Genomic DNA, 22789 nt, shown 5'->3' on the forward strand with positions numbered 1-22789 from the left:
CTTCAACGGAAGTGAATATCATTTCGCATGACGCATTAGATGATATATCTATCTTCCCATTTCCTCATTTTCCTTCTGTCGCTTCCTGTCTTATTTTGAAGTGGAAGTGATACATACCTATATGCCGATTATATGTAAAATCACAAATATTTCATCAAATAGAAAAAGACAAAGCAAACAGAGCCAATTATAGTTGCACTCCTAACAAGAGCGCACTATACTTATGCTTAAAATCGAGGTGCATATAAAACAGAATTCTAATAATAAATGTGTAATAATATATCAGTCACCCAATATTATTTATTATACATCCGGGAAATGAGCTTTTGTGCAATTCGGAAACAGTAAATTAACAACAAAATGTATTATTTTTCTTAGGAATAGATTCCTTAAATTGGAAAATCCTCTAGGTTTAAAGTCATCAAACTATTTTCTGCTACCTCCAACTGTGCTCACTCTCTTTCTTTCTCTAATCATGCTTATAACAGTCTTCCAATATTTCTACAACAAAAACAACAATAATAATAATAATAATACTTATAATAATAGCAATTTACACTAATAATAAAAGCAAGTAATAATAATAATAATAATATCAATAATAATAATAATAATGATAATAATAATGACAAATACTACTTCTACTAATAATTATACCATTAACAATAAAAATTAATAATGATAATAATAATAATATTAACACCAACAAATAATAAAATAACAACAACAATAATAATATGATTAATAATGATAATAATAATAACAGATAATAATAATGATAATAATAATAATAATGATAAGTTATAATAATAATAATATCAACAATAAATAATAATAACAACAACGTATAATAATAATAATAGTAATACTACTACTAATAGAAACAACAACAATAATAGTATTAAAAATAATAATAGTAACAATAACAGCAACAACAAATACTAATAATAGGAATAATAATAAGAAAAACAATGATAAAATAAAAATAACAATAATAATAATGGCAAAAAATAATGATACTACTACTACTACTACTAATGATAATAATAATAATAATATTCTTTATCAAATATGATATATAGATAACACATGCATGCTTGTGTACAAAGAATGTCTGAATGTATGGCAGCTTATTGTTTTTGATAGCAACCTTAGACGAGTATTTGTTATCTACGATTCCTAATCCCAGCTTCTTATTAGAGGGAGCCAACTCTTGGAACGACTGCTATGGGCAGGAACATTTATTTGTATAGAAACTTAGATCAATACTAGAATCAAAGGCATCGGGGGATTATTTATTGTTTTAGGCCAGGCTGTATATATCTCTAATTGCTTCTTCATTCTTTCATTTTGATAAAAGATGTGTGACTATTATATTTAATTTGTACTTACGTAAATACCGTTCCTGGTTTCGTTGATGATAGGAGTAAGTAACTGTTGAGAAAAAGTGCATATAGCGATACAATTTCAGGCATTGCTTTTCGCAGAGCACTCCCGTCTAGATCACTAATGCACGTTTGAATTTGTTTCCTAGGTGCAGCATTCAAGTAAATAACTTATCATTTATCAAATGTACACTTTGATAAATCATGAAAATGTATCGTTTGCACAGCCCCTCCTTTTTGAAATCAGTACGAGTGCACTTATATAACAATATGCATGTATGTTTTCTTCGTCTTTTTTAAGTGAAGTAAATTTGAATAATGTAAGTAGAAAGAAACGATAAGAGTTATCGATCACTTACAAAGTTTAAAATCAAAATCTAATATCGTCTCGTATTGCTTTAAAAGTTCCTTTATGAACCTCTCCCATTTGTTAGGAAAAAAATTAAGACTGACTCTACAATAAATCGTTTTCTTTCTTTCCACCTCACCCGACACAGTCAAACCCATACACATGGAGATTGTTGTCCTATTTAGTGTTTACTATTACATACATCACATGTTAACTCGTAAAAATCCTGTAAAACCCACCGAAAAGGAAGATGGTGCTGCTACTTATGATGACACCTATCGATGCCTTGTACACAAAAAAGGATCTAACAGGCTTAATCACGGGTATAATAAAGTAATTAATGCGATGCAACTAATCAAATTAAAACTCCCCGTGTTTATTAGTTGCTCGTAGCATTGTTCCGAAGCAATGGTTTTAATTTTGTTCTCTCTTCGTTGATGTCTTTAGGGTTACAACGAGCATGGCGACCGTTGATGTCACCCAGTAAAACAAACTGTACTTGAGATGTAGGGGGACATATTCCAGTTCTCTAGTCACACCGAAACAGCATGATCTGCTACCGTAATGTAGACAGTCCTAACTCGATCGACTCTTGACTCCGCCCTTAGACGTCATATTCTTGCTAACAGTATATGTTTCCCTTAGGCATCATTGCGACCTTAATATTTATGGAGACATGAGGAAATTAAGTCTCTCATTGCAGTAGCTTTCCGGGACTAGCCGATTATTCAGGCAAGGCCCGTATGACCGCCCGTCCACTCTGACGTTGAGAAAGAAGTAGTGTATTTCAAATGAGTGGACGAAACCCAGTTCCTCCTCTACCAAAACACTAGGATGCTCTCTTCCACCGTCACGTGATACACCACTCGGTACGGAGACTGTCCAAATAATAGTAATCACTTTCGACATAACGGGTTGTATGTGTACTCCTCATGGGTATTCCATATATTTGAGCCATCGGGGGAGTTCATAAAAGGATATATATAATATACTCGAGTACAATAAAGATGTTTTATACTACATATAAAAGACTATCTCATCTACGAAAACAAAGTTGGACTAATGGTTAAATAAAGAAATAGGTATATTACCGATTACATGTAACGATTGGAATTAATATAAAGATGGAGATAAATTATCAACACAGATGAGACAATGATTAACAACATAAGGATATAGCCATGCAGATGTTCAGGATTTTATCGACACACGTACAGGAAGAAGCATCTGGAAATAATTTAAATGTTCCAAAAGTATCAGGTTAGAGGCTTGGTCACTTAATAATCATACTTTCCTGATGAGTAACCTAGCATATATGAAAAAAATAGTCAACAAATCCTATTCGTATTTACCAATAACTTAAAAGTTATCTTTACTATGTCTATCAAACATCACTCTAAAAATTTACTTATCTGCATATTTTATTACATTTGTATGCAGTGCTGCATTGATTATTTGAAAAGAAAACATGTTGTGATTACAAAAAGCAGAAAATAGAAATAAATCATATCTGAGTTTTCGTTTGAAAAAATATATAAAATATAGGGGCACAAAATGAAACTATTGCCATGCAGACATTCGAATAAAAGCAGAGATAAATCAAAGTTAAAACTGTTAACAACTGTCCATTATTTACATAAGTGTAGCTGCCATTCGTTACCATACATGTTGATAGATCCTAACAGCAAAAATAAATTTGTTCACATTTTGAAACTAATAATGAGCTCAAAGTTTGAATGTGCTATTTGAAACCGTGTTCATGTCTAAGAGTATCATTGCCAAAAAAGGTGAGAAAGATTTTTGTCCAGTTCACACAGCTGTGTCATCTATGTATGTATGTATGTTTGTATGTTTGTATGTATGTTTGTATATGTGTGTTTGGCAATGTATGTATGAAATACATATGCAGGTAGGTTGGTAGGTATGTAGCTAGGTAGGTTGGTAGGTAAAACGAGTAGGAAGACAGAGAAATAACTTCTATGTTTATACCTTAAATACATAACTATATACCGTATAGTTCCTTATGTTCATATAGTTATTAGTTTCACTATATTTGCGAATAAGCACTCATCTGCAAAGAGAAACGATCCCGCAAGTATCTCAAAGACAATATCAACACAAGAACAATAACAACAACGACAACAACTAATGCTACTACTACTACTGATGAAAAATAGCAATGTGGAATAAATCCACCCTAAAAATATTTTAAGATTTGATACGCTCATTTGTCGATTTGCAAATAACCCACACTGCAGTAAATGTACCAAATGATTCTGAAACAATGTCTTAGAGAACAACATGCGAAAGACACGAATTAAATTCTTACAAAAGGTGTAAGGACCTGTGAAAACACTTTGACGGAAGGCATTAATCGAAAATGAAGTCCTGTTATCGACAAGTCATATTTTATGGTTATGTATTGATATATTAAAATCATACATATGTTTAGTTAGGGACACAAGTGTTTTCTATGAGTAAAGTATCACGTCTAAAGTTTAGAGTATTTCCTTCGTCATTTCCGTCTGTCATTTCCTTTCATACTGTGGGAGTGTTATATTCCTATATAAACCTGTACTTGTCGGAGTAACTTATCTGACTATCAATTCGTTCCACAAAGCTGTTAAATAAAGAGAAATCGCCAAGCAAGTATAAATTTGGATCTCAGAAAAAGTTTTCAAATTATGTTGGCACTAATGAACATGCGAGGATTAGTGGATTGATTAGTGGATTGTGCCAACATTTGTTACCTGTGTTTATACTCTTCCTAATTTGTATAACACACTGCTTTTTACTTGTAATTTCCTGTATCGTCTGCCATGTATTTATAAAAAAAATACTAATACTACTAGAAATATACTACTACTACAGCTGCAGCTACTACTACTACTGTTAATGATATTACAATGCAAATACTAACAAAACTATTTTCGTTGTGTTTCAGAGATGTCTTTGTCCGTGTTTGTTTATGGTTTTGTCTTGATCTGCACCTTGGGCATTGCATATTGTAGCTACAGCCAAACATACGGATCATCCTACAAGGGAGTTCAGTCTGGTGGGGTCCTCTACCAGCAGGCACCCGTACCCGTATACAAACCGGTTCCCGTGTATAAACCAGTACCAGTACCTGTCACTTTAACCAAAGGAATCGGGGGATACGGTGTTGGAGGGTTCCCAGGTTCATTTGGAGGATTTGGAGGATTCGGTGGATTTGGTGGAGGTGATGCGATAACCTGTAAGTTTTACTGTGGTGGGAGCTAGTTCGGGTGTTATTTTGTCGTGTGACCAAAGCAGCCTGTTTTGACAGAATTATCGGCTATTCATTGTTAATCGGTCCCGTATGAACCATTTTAGCTAATGTGGTACATACAGACATGCCGACAACCAGTCAACCTCAATGTGAAACGGATATTAATGCTCATATCCAAAATATTGCCGAAATAAAACTATTTTCGAAATCTGCAAATATCTGATAGATATGATCCTTAGGATACGCAAAGTGCCGTATTGCAACAAATATCCTTGATGCTGCGATTTGACAACAATGACATTTCGCTACCATGGACACGGCATCTCAAAGTGAAAGTGAACCGTGTTTCGTAGACTGTATCTGCAATGATATATCATATTCAAACTGAAATCGTCATAACCTAAGTTGTGTTAATCCATTCATTCTTAAAGATTTAAGTGGAAAGGAAATTTAATGTTAATTCACAAGAGGGAAGAAATAACATAAAGTATAAGATTTTGTTACGGTATATCGTGACTATGATATGAAAACAAACTGCACAATATAAAAGCCAAAATCAAGACCATTCTTAGTTGTCAATACAAAGGAAAGGCTACGTTCACATTTATTCATGTAGAAGTTTTCTTTGGAAATGTTTTATTTATACTGTTTTGATCAAACGTTTAATTTATTGATTACCTTTGTTAATTTTTGTTTGATAGTTCAATTTCGACTTGTTGATGCCTGTAGATATTGTCTCTCATCTACAACTGCATCAGGTTTACGGTCCATGGCAGGGTTCAGCTATACCTTTGATCGGGTCAATAATCTTGTGAACAACACCGGCTAGCTTAAGCTTGTCCTCCCATTTCCTTTCACGCTCCGACTACCTATCTTCACTTTGAAATATTTGTTTAATTTATAACTCGCTTTGATGAGTGTTTGATTTGAAAACAAAAACGCAGGCTTTCTTTTTCAAATGCTTCTCTACTTGCTGTGTACGCATATTGAATGACGGTTTAGTATAAATATGTTCTGAATAATCGGCATCAAAGTATCATAACATTATTTACGCAGTCTTTAAATAGGAGCTTTTGTTAACTAATAATAAAGTTAAATTGTTGAATTCTCCATGTGAAGTGTGGATAACCTTGAAATAATCATTATAAGGCCACTGATATTGTATGAACCAGATAGATCACTCAACTAATCAATCAAGAATGTTTATTTTAGCTACCTTAATCAGTTATATATATAGAGAGAGTTTCAAGAAGATATATATATATATATATATATATATATATATATATATATATATATATATATATATATATATATATATATATATATATATATATATATAAATATATATATATATATATAAATATATATATATATATATATATATATATATATATATATATATATATATATATATATATATACATTAATCATAAATAATTATCTCTGTCGCTTTTATTTCTAATAAACTACAAAGAGCTTATATTTACCCTTTGTAGTACTTTTTATTTTCTTTCTTTCAGCTGTGATATTCTTGGTGATCATTATTTCTGTTATACGGAATCTGTTCTAACAGATGAAGTGGTAAGCCACCTTCTGCTACTGATAATGTCGCAGCCGTTAGAACTATTACTTCTTCGTCTACTTTGTCATCATCTTCATCTTCTTCTACTATTGGTACTGCAACTGTCCTGATAGTGCTGCTAAAAGTATTACTACTGATAGAACTACAAACACTGATACAACTACTACTATTACGATTACTTTTACTATCAAAAGCAAGACTGCTACTCCAACTAGTGAGCAGGCGGAAGAGGACAATGTAATACTTCACAAAATGTAACTTACAACGCCTCCATTTTATATTCCTATGTTTAATATAATTTTGCCAACTCGAGAATTAAGCAGTAAGAGACAAATATGTTCTTGATAATGCTTCTAGTATACACAATTATTGCAATAATAAAATATTGTTTACATGTCATGAGACAGTTTTGTTTACCTGAACGATCTAACCTCAAAGTGAGTTTTCGTAAATTATTCTGTAATTGCAGGAACATTATTGGCATGTAACGTTAAATTGACTGTTGTTATTGACATTTATATAATTGGAACGTAAAGAATATTTAGAAAAGGATTCGTTCCGCGTTTGGTATGTAATCGTTTGAAATATGATCAAATTATATTATTTCTTTTCTAGGTCAGCAAACGATATAAATGGTACCATTGTCTCTCGTAAAGGACCAGTACACTAGTTTTATTTGTATCTGTTTTTCGAGCCGATCAATGGAAACAGACATATGCTTTTTACCCCTCTAAAAACTATCGTGAACTGTTTGTTGTACGTCCAAAATAATAAAACTGGTTAATTGGTTGAAACTTTAGGACGTTTGGTTAAAATCTCTCTCTCTCTCCTTCTCTCTCTCTCTCTCTCTCTCTCTCTCTCTCTCTCTCTCTCTCTCTCTCTCTATATATATATATATATATATATATATATATATATATATATATATATATATATATATATATGTAAGTTGCTTGTCGATATAATCTTGAGCTGGTTGAATCTGGTACATTTTTTCACATAGCGAAAATGCCTACTGCGGATATTCTTTAGTGCAAGCTACCATAAGCACTGACACCCGTGTTATAAAAAGCACCCCTTCAAGATTGGATGCAAACCAATTTAAAGACGAAAACAAATCTGATTAATTGCACGCCTATATGCAACGAAATAGTTTTCTGATATCAGCTTGTGGTGCTCCATACTTATTTGTAATTAACTGAATATTCCACAGATTGGTTAATATTGTATCATTGTGTTCAAATTGATACATTTTTCCTGGGTAGAAACAGAAACATATTCGATGGAAAACTCCGATTTATTAGATTGTTTTGTTTGCTTTTTGAGATTCCTAAACAAACTTGAAAGCTTTAAGGCCTGGTTGTTACTATTATGAGAATCGTGTTTTGCATATTTTAACATAATATTGTTTAAATAGATCCAATAACGTTCAGTTGGTAAGCGTACCAAAGATTTTAAACATGGGGTTTATGGTGTATCAATTAATATTTGAAACGACGTAAGTATCTAGTTGGGTTAACGTCAATGATCTGGTATGGGTACGAACAAGAATATCCCCATTATGGCTTTTTTGGTAATACATGTAAATTTAATGGATGGTGTGAGGATACATCGGCATTTATCAAACTGCAATTACAGCGGGAACGACCGGAACAATTACTAAGACCATACATACATACATACATACATACATACATACATACCTACATCCATCCATCCATCCATCCATACGTACGCACATACATACATACATACATACATACATACATACATACATACATGCATGCATGCACACACGCTCACATAAATATAAACAAACCTACCTATCTACATACCTACCTACATCCATGCATCCATCCATCCATACGTACGCACATACATACATACATACATACATACATACATACATACATACATACATACATACATGCATGCACCTGCCAGGCGTCATTATCGAAATCGTCTTCCCTTGGGATCAGGGGTTGATTGGTTAGGTGGCTGCTTTTTCCTTGTTGCGTCTGCTGTTGCATTTTTGAAATAACACCTGTAATTGTTAGAGTTTGTATTGTTTCTGTCAGGTAGCATCAGCTGCAGGGCGTATTTCTCTTCCTAGCCGCATTAGATGTTTTGTTTTTCCTCCACCACGAAAACATTGACCAGCTCTTTCTCAATCCTGAAGTACACATAATGCGTTTTGTCCAAACGATTTCATCCTTGAAGTATATGCAACTACTCCACTTAACGCAAATGATGCCTAACTCTCTTCAAAAGCACTAAAATACTTTTGATTATTTGCTTATGCTATCGCTTGTTTAACAGTCGAATGGAATAACAGTGAACCAATAGCAATATGGCTAAAAATAATTACGCGGTTGCGAAGGAAAATATTCCTGTCGAAGTATATGGATATGAATGCGACATCGCCCTTAGGAACACAAGAAAGAGTGACTTAGAAGAGAGAAGAGGATGAAAGACTTTGAAATATACCCTATCAAGTTTTTAAAAATAATCACAAAGAAAAAAAACATGCCATCTTTTATCTTTTCATAATTTACGTACTACTTAATCAAAGTAGGGTTGTGGATTAAGAGGGTTCCTCCTCTTAGTCCATATTACTTTAATTATGACGTGATTTTAAATACAAATATGTATACAATATTTAAATGTATGAACGTGTTTTATAAGCTGACAACGTAGGTATGTGTGAATTTGGATCGTTTGTGTCTAACCACATATTCATACTGCGTGTATGAGGTTTAGATATTGAAATCCATAATCATCACGAACAAACCCTTCGATTTCCCTCTTTAAGAGAGAAATTAGGTCGACAAAAATACAATAATTGTTCAAAAGGAAATTCAAGGTATTTTGATGAATAAATTAAACATTATATCGAATGCACATTATATAGACGGATCCTGACTCTATTATATTGTGAAATTGTGTCGCAAGTGCATTTCTTCTTAAAAAGAGTTGACATCACTATTTATGATGACATCGGCTCGAATGTGAGCGATCAGTGTGCTAGGTGGTAATCCATTTACCAGGTAAAACACTTACAGATTTTAAAATCAAAATCCAATATCTCGCATTCATATAAAAGATCCATTCTTAACCTCTCCAATGTCTGAGAAAAAAAATGAAAACACTGTCCAATGTTCTTCAGCCATGATAATGCTTCAGAGATGGACCCCTGATATGCTAACACTTTTTTTCCTCAAATCTCATACATGTATATCAGAAACTTCATGACCACCAATATTGTAAAAAATTGAAAATGCCATACATGTTCAGGAGCATACTAGTACCATTAGTCTGCATTATGGTGTGAGCAAAACAAATTGTGAAATTTCGTACATAATAAATAATGACACAAATATGTTAGACTGAAGAGTTTTCAAAAGCGAAGAATTTAAAACTTGTTGCCTTTAACATAAAGCCAATGGTCTGTGTAGAAGACGCAGGATGTACATGTTTACAAATGATGCCGGGATACACGTTAAGTCAACGCCTGGTGTCTTGCTATAAAACACGAAGACAACAACATTGTCGGTACGTAGATTTAAGCATACACACATATATTGGAATACTTTCTAACATACATAACCATGTAGAGATTGCAATAACTGATGTTAACACTGACATACATGTCATTGTTTCTGATAGGATGATCGATACAGCGTTTAATAAGGAAGGAATACTTTACATAAAAGATGCTAATGAATATATACCCATATATTCGCCCAAATATATAGCACGATTCAAATATATTGTAAATATTGCAACATAAATCCTCAATGACTCGGCCAAAAATATAGGATTTATGAACAATATTCATGTAAGGCAGAAGAGCCGGAATATCTTATAGCTGCTTGTGATTGAACAATGCGAATGGTAAGAGTTGAAATTAATATGAAATCGCGCATACCTTTGGAACTGCTGAAAATATAAGTTAACGTTAGAGATGGATTTCCTGTTGGCATGCATACCGATTCTTCAGCTTGTGTAAAGCATTCTTTGTATATTCAATGCAATGTTAAATACATGATACATATTTTATTACCACAACTTACTGAGATTTGTGTTGCTTAAAGAAATACCACTCGATCGTTCAAATGCATTACACAGGATAAGCAGAATATTTTGTGTCCGAGGTGTCGATGTTTCTTGCGTGGTGACCATATAAGCAAAGTACAAATTGTAAGCATCCGATAACACTATATTTGTTGCTTATTAATTTATGCAAACCATTTCATCCAATTAACATTCACTATTGTCTGAGATAAAGATACAAAAAATAGAAATAAAAATGTAAAAGATAGGATTAATAAGCCCTGCAAAAAATTATAAGACAAATAGTTTGTTTGTTTGCTTTGTTTTCAATTGGAAATTGATAGTATTGATACGATTAATAGAGGACATCTGTTATAGTAGTCAATTCTATTTTGGAGGAAATTACTTTACTATAATATAAAAAAATTCAAGAAAACGGTTGATTCCACAATGTTGTTTTTGCAATATAAAACTTAGGCAGATACTAAACATTTAAATCGGGCCTTTAAGAGTTACTTTCTTCCAGATGTACTGATTGTATATACGGGATATTTATTTTAAAATAGTTATACAGTATATTCCTTGTACGTTTTGTTGCTGGATCACCAAAACGATTTGCGGAGTGAAAATTTAATATCGAATCCAGTGTTATACTTTATATAGCCAGAATATTTAAATATGACAATATTTCCAAAACAGATGTTAAATGGTTTCTTTAAATTCTTCTTTGAAAGAAAAAAACAAACATACATTTGTTTTGGATTACATCTCTATTGTTTAAACATATTTTTCTCGTTAATGTTCTGTGAAGTATTATATATCTGTCAATGAATTTAGTCTTCCGTGTGTTCAGTATATTTTTATAAATTAGTTTGCCTATCCCTGGGTTAAAATAATAAACAGCAATTAATTTCTGTCATGATGTAGAAGATAATTTTTTTCAGTGTACTCATTATTCTTTCACTCATTTGTATTTTGCAATAATGTCTTAAAATATGGATCGTTATGCACGAGCATTAATTTTTGTTTGTTCCATATCTAATATTGATTCTAATATTCGTACAAAGGCCCGGATCAAGTAATTGATTAACTTGTAAAATGAAATTTTTATGTAAATATGCTATTATTAAAAACATTTAGAAAAGATATTGATTTAACTTTTCAATATAATTGCTTTATTACTGTACGTTTCGAACAAAATTAATATCACAAAGACCCGGATATAATAATTGTTTTCCGTTTATCAATATTAGATTTTATCTTAACGTTTTCTGTATTCAAATGTAATGTTATACATATATAACTTTTACACTTCTCTCCACTATAATGTCACGAGACATACTGCATAATTTTATCTGCAACCTTAATATTTTTCATTTCCCAAATAGGTGGGTGTAACAATTCTTCCAAAAAACATAAATGGCAAACTTGGATGTAAACATTAAATGCAACTCTCAAAACTATTTTGTTTGGCGATATTTCTCCTAAGTTTTGTTCTGAACTGTTAGATCGCAGGTTCTGAAACAAGTTTAATTTCCCCCGCACAATTAATAAATATGTGATCCCAACCCTTTTATTTTATTTAATATTTGCCTAATCCATGAACATTACAGCGAATGCATGATGTGTTTTTATTTAAACTTATTTAGTCCACCATTATCTTTGTTGCATATAATTATTTCGACCATTCTAATTATGTTTTATACAATTATATCCATTTTTAAAATGAATAAATTCTTTTAAATTCACAATATTTTGTGCTCCCTTTTCATAATTATCTACATTTATATCCACTTTTATCATGTCATTTTGCCAAATCATTTCAAAGACATTTTAATTAGTGTCTTTTTGTACAATTACGGAGTGATTGCATCGTGCAGATGTATTTTTGATAACTTACAATTTAATAATTCATGGGCTTTGTTTCAGATGACATTACAAAATAACATTTATTGGATTTAATGAATCACAAATGTGTGGAATTTATTTAATTTTCTATTTGTAAGCCATATGGAACTAACATATATGGGGATATTTTGAATCGAAGTATTCTGAATTACTATTTTGATTGCAGAACGTGACCTATAATGCATACACATATCATTTTAATAGATTTAAACTGAAACGTGTCATGGACTTCTGTGTATTTTATAAAACGGTCACGAACTAAATATATAACCGCTAAGATTGTCTCTTTTCATATTTGCAGTTTTATAGGACTTCTCAATACAATCATTTGTACTCTCTTTCTCACGCTGTTTAACAAAACCACTTCGAATGGTCTAAAGCGCTCTCCGTTACGGATCATTGCCATCTCACCTCTATCTGCGTGGGTTCCAGTCTCCGATTCGGCCAATGTGGGTATGTGAGTAAGCTTGCCAGTAGCTTCTCGTGGGTCGTTGGTTCTTTCTGGGGTTCTTCCTCCACCATTAATACTGGCCGCCATGAATATCCTATCGTATGCTGAAAAATGGCGTTAAACCATACAACAACAACAACAACAACAACAACAAAACCACTTAATTTGAAAGGATTGGCTTTCTTTTATGATCTTCCTTACCCTTACTTTGGACGAAAAGAGAGAGAGAGAGAGAGAGAGAGAGAGAGAGCGAGAGAGTGAGACAGAGTGACAGAGAGAAACTGTGTCACTCTATCACTGCCTATTGTATTATTTGACTGCACACAACTGTTTCGCATAAATAGATCGAAGGAATACCATGTCGACATTTAGCGCTATGGACGAACACACACAGTAGGCTGAATAATGCAGACGTCTTTAACAAGGCTACTCATTCACTCAATAGTACATGATCTGTAGATTGAGACAATACTATCATTTTTATGACTATATTACCAAATAAATATCACGTCGACTTCTTAAAAGAAGATTGCTGGTACGTTTAGAGAAAATTATTAAACTGGTTTTCTCCCCATTTTCTTTAGGCGACGTATCCGGAAACCGAGATACAGCAAAAGTCTATACTAAGCATTTGTTAAGCACCCTATAGTCACAGGGATAAAAGGGTCAAAGATTGTCAGTATCTGAGTAGAAGTTGAACGGACAGACACATGTGAAAGACAATAGAAATAGAGCCACATTGATTCTACAATAAATGGGTTCCTTTCTTTCCACCTCACCCGACACAGTCAAACCCAAAATGCATGGAGATTGTTGTTCTGTTTAGTTTAATATTACAAAAATGACATGTTGACTCATAAAAATCCTGTAAAACCCACCGAAACGACCGATTGTGCCGTTTCTTATGATGACACCTATCGATGCCTTGCACACAAAAAAATGATTTACTGTCTTCATATCGGGTATAATAAAGTAATTAATGTTATGCAACTAATCAAAGTTATAACCCCATGTTTGTTAGTAGTTCTAAACATGGGTCTGAAACAATACTTCTTAATTTGTTTTCTCTTTGATGATGCCTTTAGAGTCCGATGATGTTTCCCAGTGTATCAAACTGTACTTGAGATGTTCGTGGATATATTCCAGTTCTCTAATCACACGAAAATACAGCATGATCTGCTACCGTAATGTAGACAGTCCTAACTCGATCGACTCTTGACTTCGCCCTTAGACGTCATGTTGTTGGTAACAGTATATGTTTCCCTTAGGCGTCATGACGACCTTAATGTGCGAGGAGACATGAGAAAATTAAGGCTGTCATTGCAGTAGCTTTCCGGGATTAGCCGAGTATTCAAGCAGGGCCCTTATGAACGCATTTCTATTTTGACGTTGAGGAACAAGTAGTATATTGCAAGTGACTGGAAGAAACCCAGTTTCTCCTCCACCCAATCACTAGGATGATCTCTTCCACCGTCGCGGGATACAACACTCGGTACATATTCTGTCCAAATATTAGTAGTCACTTTCGATTTACAGGGATGTATGTGTAAGCCCCATGCGTATTCCGTCTATTTAAGCCTAAACGGGATATCATTAAAGGATATGTTTAATATACTCGAGTACAATAAAGATGTTTTATATTACATTGAATAGGCTATCTCGGCTAACAAAACAAAGTACGACTGATGATGTAATATAGAAATATGTATATTACCGATTTCATTTAACGATTGGCATTAAAACAAAGATGGAGAGTAAGCATCAACACTGATGGGACAATGATTAACAACTCTTTTCATAATGATATAACCATGCAGATGCTCAGGATGTTATCGACACACCTACAGGAAGAGGCATCTGTAAATAAATTAAATGTTCCAAAACTACTGGGTTAGAGGCTCGGTCACTTACCACCAATAATTTCCTGATGGGTAACGTAGTATATATGATAAATTAGTCAACAACTCCTGATCATATTTACCAAGAACTTAATAGTTATCTTTAACTTATCTATTAAACATGACGCTAAAAATGTGCTTATCTGATTTTACAAAAATCTTTATTGCATTTCTATGAATTGCTGCATTTATTATTTGAGACGAAAACATGTTGTAATTACAAAAAGCAGAAAATGGAAATAAATCATATCTGAGTTTCGTTTGAAAAAATATATAAAATCTTATACAGGCTTCGCATATTTTATTCTACAGTATTACTGCTTGTTATGATTGATGAATATTGATTTATTTATTCAAACATAAAACTTGTGTGATAGTTGTAACCGTATATTGATTGTCCGAAGTTGCAATAACCGAAATCGTTATTCCAAAATCAATTTATCCATAGGTTTTCGTATTCTCTCATTGATTTTATCTATATTTACGATTGTTGGTAATTTTATATGAAAGAAACCAATGAAATGTGTTGGCTGAGTATATAGCGTTCTAGATATGCAACCATGATGCTGTGGGTTATCATTTTACCAAGACCAGACCCGTAAACATGAACTGAACAATATTATCTGCACCACCAATCTCGTTCATAGAAATTTAAAGAGACCTGACATATTGTTTCCAGGAATATCATCCAAGATGTTCGCATTCAAAGAATGAGCTATGAGATGTATTGTATTTTCCCCTATGATGCAAAATTCACCCTAATGTTCTGAAACCACCTTTCATGCAGAAGAACAATAAAATGTTCCATCTGCCAATTTGGAAGCACAAAAACAAATATATGCAAATGTTGCCCAAGCGGATTAACGAATATATCTAAATCGAATATTATTTTTGCAAAGTGTTATGAATTTATATTTTTGGGACATATATGCTCCAACAATCATGCAAAGGATTTTGATATTCAAACCAAAATCATACCTGGAGAGCCAAAACTTAGAAATATAATTTCTATTTGTTAAGAATATGTAAGCGAAGAAAACAATTCCGACTCTTGATCTCTTAGGATGACAAACAGGTCTGATAAACATTTAGCCGGATTGAAACAAAGTAATTCCAGCTTGTGAAATGTTTGCATGTCCATCTGTTTAGCTGTTTGTCCTCAATACGTAGGATTGGGTTGGCTTTTTTAAATTTGCTGAGAGAGAGTTAATTTCAGATCCACATGATTTACTTTTAAATGTTTCATATGGTGTACCACATGCAAAAATGCAAGATGTATCATAGTAATTCATATGGCATGGTTTATAATTCAGCCACAAAGTCTTTGTTTTAGTTTTCGTCTGTGTTCTTTATGAGCTGACGAAACATAAATTCGTGTTACACTTCACATATTTAAGTGTCACGGGAGTCTGAAGTCATTGCCAGAAATTAAAAGACTTTTAAAAAGCATTTGTACTCTAATATTTTGACATGTTTTGAGTGGTATAAGTGGGGAAGGTGGCATGTCCTTAGGTATACATTTAAAAGAAAAATTCCGTAGTTGTACTTACAAATGGAAAATCAGTAGTAATGCTTTAATATAAATTGAAGTATACGTTTGCATTATATTTAACTTGCTTTCGTATAGTCAATAAACGATGCATTGCTTTGACAAGTATACAATACTGGCATTCGCCAAGTCTATTTTCCATGTATAATGTATAACGGCACCAATTGCACAAGTGCAGGTGGGCGGTACTTAAGGTGTAAGGAACATTGCATTCAGAAATAAAGAACAACACTAGCTGTGACTGGTGCGTTTTGTAAGAGTTTACTTTCTGTTAGGCTTACAAAAATTTTGTTCCTCTTGGCAACACATGAGGTTATGTTAAATCATATCTAGATAATATTTTGTAATTTTTATGATTGTTGTGGAAAACATGGCTAAAACTGTGTCTGTTGTGACTAGATACGTCTTACACCTGTCTAGTTCCATCAGAGTTATCTCTCTTAAATTGAATGGAATACCTGGTTTTGTCCTTGTCAAATTGACAATCTAGCATTGTTCACTATGACAGTGTGTAACACTGATGCTGAGGTGTGATAAAAAGTATATTTATTTCACAAAACATTATCATTGAGGTATATGGAGAAACAATTGGCACCGTGATACCATAAAGCACAACATTTTTGGCGTGTACAGTGTAACAACAAGAAAACGAAATGTATAATAGGGTGCACATATGAATCCTAAAGTGATCTGATCGAATTCGACCATTAACAGACTTACCTTCTACTGAGCTTTCAAACATTCAGGTCAACATAACAACCGGAGAATATGTTGTAATCTTTCATTCCAAATGGAAACCGTTAATATCGATATTTACAGTCAAGATTATGGTGACCTATGCTAGCATTATTCCATTAACGTTTTGTTATTCATCTGGGAACACATTTATGCTCTTTTATACAGGACAATTATTAAAATGGCATGAAATGCAGATTCCTTATGTGTAACGTAGGGGCACAAAATGAAATTATTACCATGCAGACATTTGAATACAAGCTGAGATAAATCAAAAGTTAAACTTTTTAACAACTATCCATTATTTAGATAAGTGTAACTGCCATTCGTTACCATGAATGTTGAAAGATCCTAAGAGGAAAAAAAAATTTGTTCAAATTTTGAAACTATTAATGAGCTCAAAGTTTGAATAAGCTATTTGAACCCGTGTTCATGTCTAAGAACGTCATGGCCAAAAAAGGCAAAAGAGAGAAAGGAGCACTTTCACATGTATATAAGTACTATATTGATTTGTGGTTTCATCCATAAGACATCTTTATATATTATTATAATTAATATAGTATCAAATGTATATATGAACATTATGTAAAGAAACATGTATCTATCTCTCTATCTCTTTGTATATATATATATATATATATATATATATATATATATATATATATATATATATATATATATATATATATATATCCTCTGTCTATGTATCTATCTAACTATATATCTATCTATCTATCTAGGTAGTATGTGTATATTCCATTGATAGAATGTTCTTGCTGTTTGTACTTTGATTGAAAATAGGTTACTAGCCTAATCGAGTTTTCCCAAGTAATACGCTATGAAGAATTATATTTCTGAAATTTGTGTTCATAGTTTTGCCATAAATTTTAAACATAGACTGATCTTGAAGTGAACTTGTGTCCTACATCCTGGTCAATTTATTGTTGCCTTAAGTTTATATGTACGGTTGTGGAAAAAACAAAGTGTTGCTTCCCGTTTCAAGTTTAATTTGGGAAATCATAAACCACTGTATACATGTGTAATTTAAGAGGAATCGAGTATTTAGTGTATTCATTGGAATTAAAGCGTTGTCATTGACATTTAGCATTATTGTGAATTTATTCAAAGGCATTCTGCATTATGTCATTTTGAAAAATCAACACCGTTGGTACATCAATTTATTCAAAGGTATTCAGATATCTGAACTCGGAACATTATATGTTTGGAATTTTGACAGAACGTGCAGGAATATATTTCGGATTCAATTCTTAATACTGTTAAGTCTCATAGTGGGTTAGTAAGTGTATTTATCAATTTTAATGTGTGTATGTATGTATGTATGTATGTATGTATGTATGTATGTATGTATCTATGTATGTATGTATGTGTGTGCGTGTCAATGTGTGTATCCAATATGTAGGCAACTCGGTTGGTAGATATATAGATAGGCAGATGGGTAGGTAAAACGACTAGGAAGGCAAAGAGAAATAACTGCCATGTTTATACCTTAAATGTAGAAATATATACCGTATAATTCATTATATTCATAGAGTTTTTAGTTTCACTATATTTGCGAATAAGTACTCATCTGCAGAGAGAAATGATTCCGTACGTATTTCAATGACAACATCAATGCAACAACAACAACAACAACTTCTACTACTACTGATGAAGAATAGAAATGTGGAATAAATCCGCGCTGAAAATATATTAAGATTCGATGCGCTTAGTCGTCGATTTGCAATAACACACAGTGTAGTAAATATACCAATTGATTCTGAAATAATGTCTTAGAGAACAAAATGCGAAAGACACGAATTAAATTCTTTACAAAAGGTGTAAGGACAAGTGAAAACACTTTGACGGAAGGTAGAAATCGAAAATGAAGGCCTGTTATCGACAAGTCATATTTTATGGTTATGTATTGAATATATTAAAATCATACATATGTTTAGTCAGGAATACATGAGTTTTCTATCAATAAAGTATCACGTCTAAATTGTAGAGTAACTCCTTCATTTCCGTCTGTCATTTCCTTTAAAGCTGAGGGAGTGTTATATTCCTATATAAACCTGTACTTGTGGGAATACTTTAGCTTACTATCAATTTGTTCGACAACGCTATTAAAGAAAAAGAAATAGCCAAGTAAGTACAAATTTGGATGTCAGAAAAGTTTTCAAATTATGGAGACACTAACGAACATGTGAGGATTAGTGGATTGATTTGAGGGTTGTGAAAACATGTGTTACTTGTATTTATACTCTTTCTAATTTATATAACTACTTAACCTTTGTGCTTGTAATTTCCTGTATCTTCTGCCTTATATTTATAAACAAGTATACTACAACTTTACTACTACTACTGCTGCAGCTATTACTACTTCTTCCATTAATGATAATACAATGCAGATAATAACAAAAATATTTTCATTGTGTTTCAGAGATGTCTTTGCCCGTATTTGTTTATGTTTTTGTCTTGACCTGCACCTTGGGCATTGCATATTGTAGCTACAGCCAAACATACGGATCATCCTACAAGGGAGTTCAGTCTGGTGGGGTCATCTACCAGCAGGTTCCCGTACCCGTATATAAACCGGTCCCCGTATACAAACCTGTACCAGTCCCTGCCACCTTAACCAAGGGAATCGGGGGATACGGTGTTGGAGGGTTCCCAGGTTCATTTGGAGGATTTGGAGGATTTGGTGGAGGTGATGCGATAAGCTGTAAGTTTTACCGTAGTGGTTGCTAGTTCGAGTGTTATTTTGTTGTGTGATAAAAGTAGCCTGTATTGACAGAGATATCGGCTATTCATAATTGTTAATCGGTCCCGTATGAGCCATTTTTGTTTAAGTGGTACGTACTGACATACCGAGCAGCAGTCAACCTGAATGTGAAATGGATATTAATGTTCATATCCAAAATATTGCCGAAATAAAACTATTTTTAAAATCTGCAAATATCTGATAGGGACAGAAACCAATTGTTTAATTCGATATATATGAGCATTAGAACACGCAAAGTGCGTATGTCAAGAAGTATCCTTGAGACTGCGATTCGACAGTTCGCTACGATGGACACGTCATCTGGAAGTGAAAATGTACCTTCTTTTGTATACTGTCTCTCCATATAGCATATTCAAACTGAAATCGTCATAACCTAGACTGTGTTAAACCCTTCATTATTAAAGGTTTAGATGGGATGGAAATTTAACGTTAATTCACAAGAGGGACGTATTAACATAAAGTAAAAGATTTTGTTACGTATATCATGACAATGAGGTGAAAACAAACAGCAAAAGCTTAAAGCCAAAATGAAGACCATTCTATGTTGCCATTGAAATATAAGCCGTCGTTCGACTGTTATGCATATGAAAACTCACAATTATTCATGTAACAGCTTTCTTAGGAAATTCACTATTTATCCTATTTAGAACAAAAATGTAATCTATTGATTACTTTTGCATATTTTTTTCGATAGTTCATTTGCCAGTAGCAAATGTTCGTCGTCTACAACTGTATCAGGTTTAAGGTCCAGGGCAGGGTTCAGTCACACGTTTGATCGAGTCAATGATCTTATAAAAAAACCCAGCTATATTAACCTTGTCCTCCGATTTCTTTTCACGGTCCGACTACCTTTCTTCACTTTGAAATATTTAGACCATGTATACTTCACTTTGATGAGTGTTTGATTTGAGAAAAAAAAACGCTGGCTTCTCAACTTGCTGTGTTTGCATATTGAATGACAATTTAGTATAAATATGTTCTGTATAATCGGCATCAAAGTATCATAATATTATTGATGCAGTCTTTGAAAAGGAGCGATTTCTAAATAATAATAAAGTTGAATTCTCCATCTAAAGTGTGGATAACCTTGAAATAATCATTAAAAGGCCACTAACATTGTATGAACCAGAAAAATTAACCAGTTAGTCAATCAGAAGAAATGTATATCTCAGTGTTTTATATATATATATATATATATATATATATATATATATATATATATATATATATATATATATATATATATATATATATATATATATGTATATATATATAACATTAATCATAAATAGTTATCTCGTGGCCGAGTGGTCTAAAGCGTTCGCCGTTACGGATCACTGCCATCTCACCTCTGTCTGCGCCGGTTCGAGTCTCAGATTCAGCCAATGTAGATATGTGAGAAAGCATGCCAGTAGCTTCTCGTGGGTCGGTGGTTCTTTCCGGGGTTTTCCCGGGTTCTTCCTCCACCATTAATACTGGCCGCCATATATGGCCTATCGTGTGCTGAAAAATGGCGTTAAACCCCACAACAAAAACAACAACAACAACAACAAAATAGTTATCTCTGTCGCTTTCATGTCTAGGATACTACTAAGAGCTTATATTTACCCTTTGTAATGCTTTTTATTTTCTATCTTTCAGCTGTTATATTCTTGGTGATTATTATTTCTGTTATACGTGGTCTGTTCTAACTAATGCAGAGGTAAGCCACGTTCTACTACTGCTAAGTTGCACCCTTTAGAACCGGTACTTCATCGTCTTCTTGGTCATCATCTTCGTCTTCTGCTAAAAGTATTAATAGTGATCTAACTACAAAAAGTGATACAACTACTACTATTATGATTTCCTTTACTACCACCAGCACTACTACTACTCCTACTAATGAGCAAGCGGTAGAGGACAATGTAATACTTCATAAAATATAACTTGTTACGGTTTCATTTTATGTTCCTAAGTTTAATAAAATTTTGCCAACTCGAGAATTAAGCAGAAAGAGACAAATACGAGCTTGATAATGCTTTTAGTAATCACAATTAAAGCAATTGTAAAATATTCTTTACATGTCATGAGACAGTTTTATTTACCTGAACGTCTAACCTCAAGCTGAGTTTTCAAAAATTATTCTGTAATTGCAGGAATAGTATTTGCATATAGCGTTAAATTGACTGTTGTTATTGACATCTTTATAATTGGAAGGTGAAGAATACTTAGAAAAGGATTAGTTCCTCGTTTGGTATGTAATCTACTGAAATATGATCAAACTATATTATTTTTTTCTAGGCCAGCAAACGATATAAATGGTGCCATTTCCTCTAGTAAAGGACCAAGACATTAGTTTTATTTGTACCTGTTTTTGGATCCGATCAAAGGAAGGAGACACGTGCATTTTACCTCTCTAAAACCTTTCAGGAACTGTTTCTTGTACCTCCAAAATAATAAAATTGATTAATTCCGTTGAGGATCTCATACGTGTGGTTAAAATCTCTCTCTCTCTCTCTCTCTCTCTCTCTCTCTCGATGAAATGCAGGCGCGGAAGTAAGTTGCTTGTCGATATAATTTTGAGCTGATTGAATCTGTTACATTTTTTAACATAGCAATAAATGGGTAATTCGGATATTCTGTTGTGCAAACTACCACAAGCACTGACACCCGTGTTTTAAAAACCACTTCTTCAAGTTTGGTTGCAAACCAATATCAAGAAGAAAAAAATCTGAATAATTGCACGCGTATGTATCAAAATTGGCTATATGATTTCAGAACGTGATGTTACATTCTTATTTGTAATTAAATTAATATTCCAAAGATTGGTTAATAGTGTATCATTGTGCTCAAATTGTTACATTT

General features: G+C 32.9%; 1 protein-coding gene and 1 long non-coding RNA gene across 2 annotated transcripts; both read left to right on the top strand.

Annotated features, from left to right (window-relative positions):
• Positions 1-4696: 4696 nt before the first annotated feature.
• On the top strand, positions 4697-7322 carry LOC149797588 (uncharacterized). Its single transcript, XR_016421535.1, has 3 exons — positions 4697-4969; positions 6508-6568; positions 7185-7322. It is a non-coding gene; the product is annotated as an uncharacterized LOC149797588 (long non-coding RNA).
• An 11925-nt stretch (positions 7323-19247) lies between these two features.
• LOC149797589 (uncharacterized) lies at positions 19248-22440 on the top strand. Its single transcript, XM_089960435.1, has 4 exons — positions 19248-19308; positions 19604-19885; positions 21587-21647; positions 22226-22440. Exons 2-3 carry the CDS (start codon positions 19606-19608, stop codon positions 21634-21636), a joined length of 330 nt encoding a protein of 109 aa, XP_089816561.1. The 5' UTR covers positions 19248-19308; positions 19604-19605; the 3' UTR covers positions 21637-21647; positions 22226-22440.
• Positions 22441-22789: the final 349 nt, after the last annotated feature.

Source organism: Sinohyriopsis cumingii, chromosome 6 (genome assembly GCF_028554795.1).
Source record: "Sinohyriopsis cumingii isolate HCF-2022 chromosome 6, ASM2855479v2, whole genome shotgun sequence".
In the NCBI taxonomy this organism is placed as follows: domain Eukaryota; kingdom Metazoa; phylum Mollusca; class Bivalvia; order Unionida; family Unionidae; genus Sinohyriopsis; species Sinohyriopsis cumingii.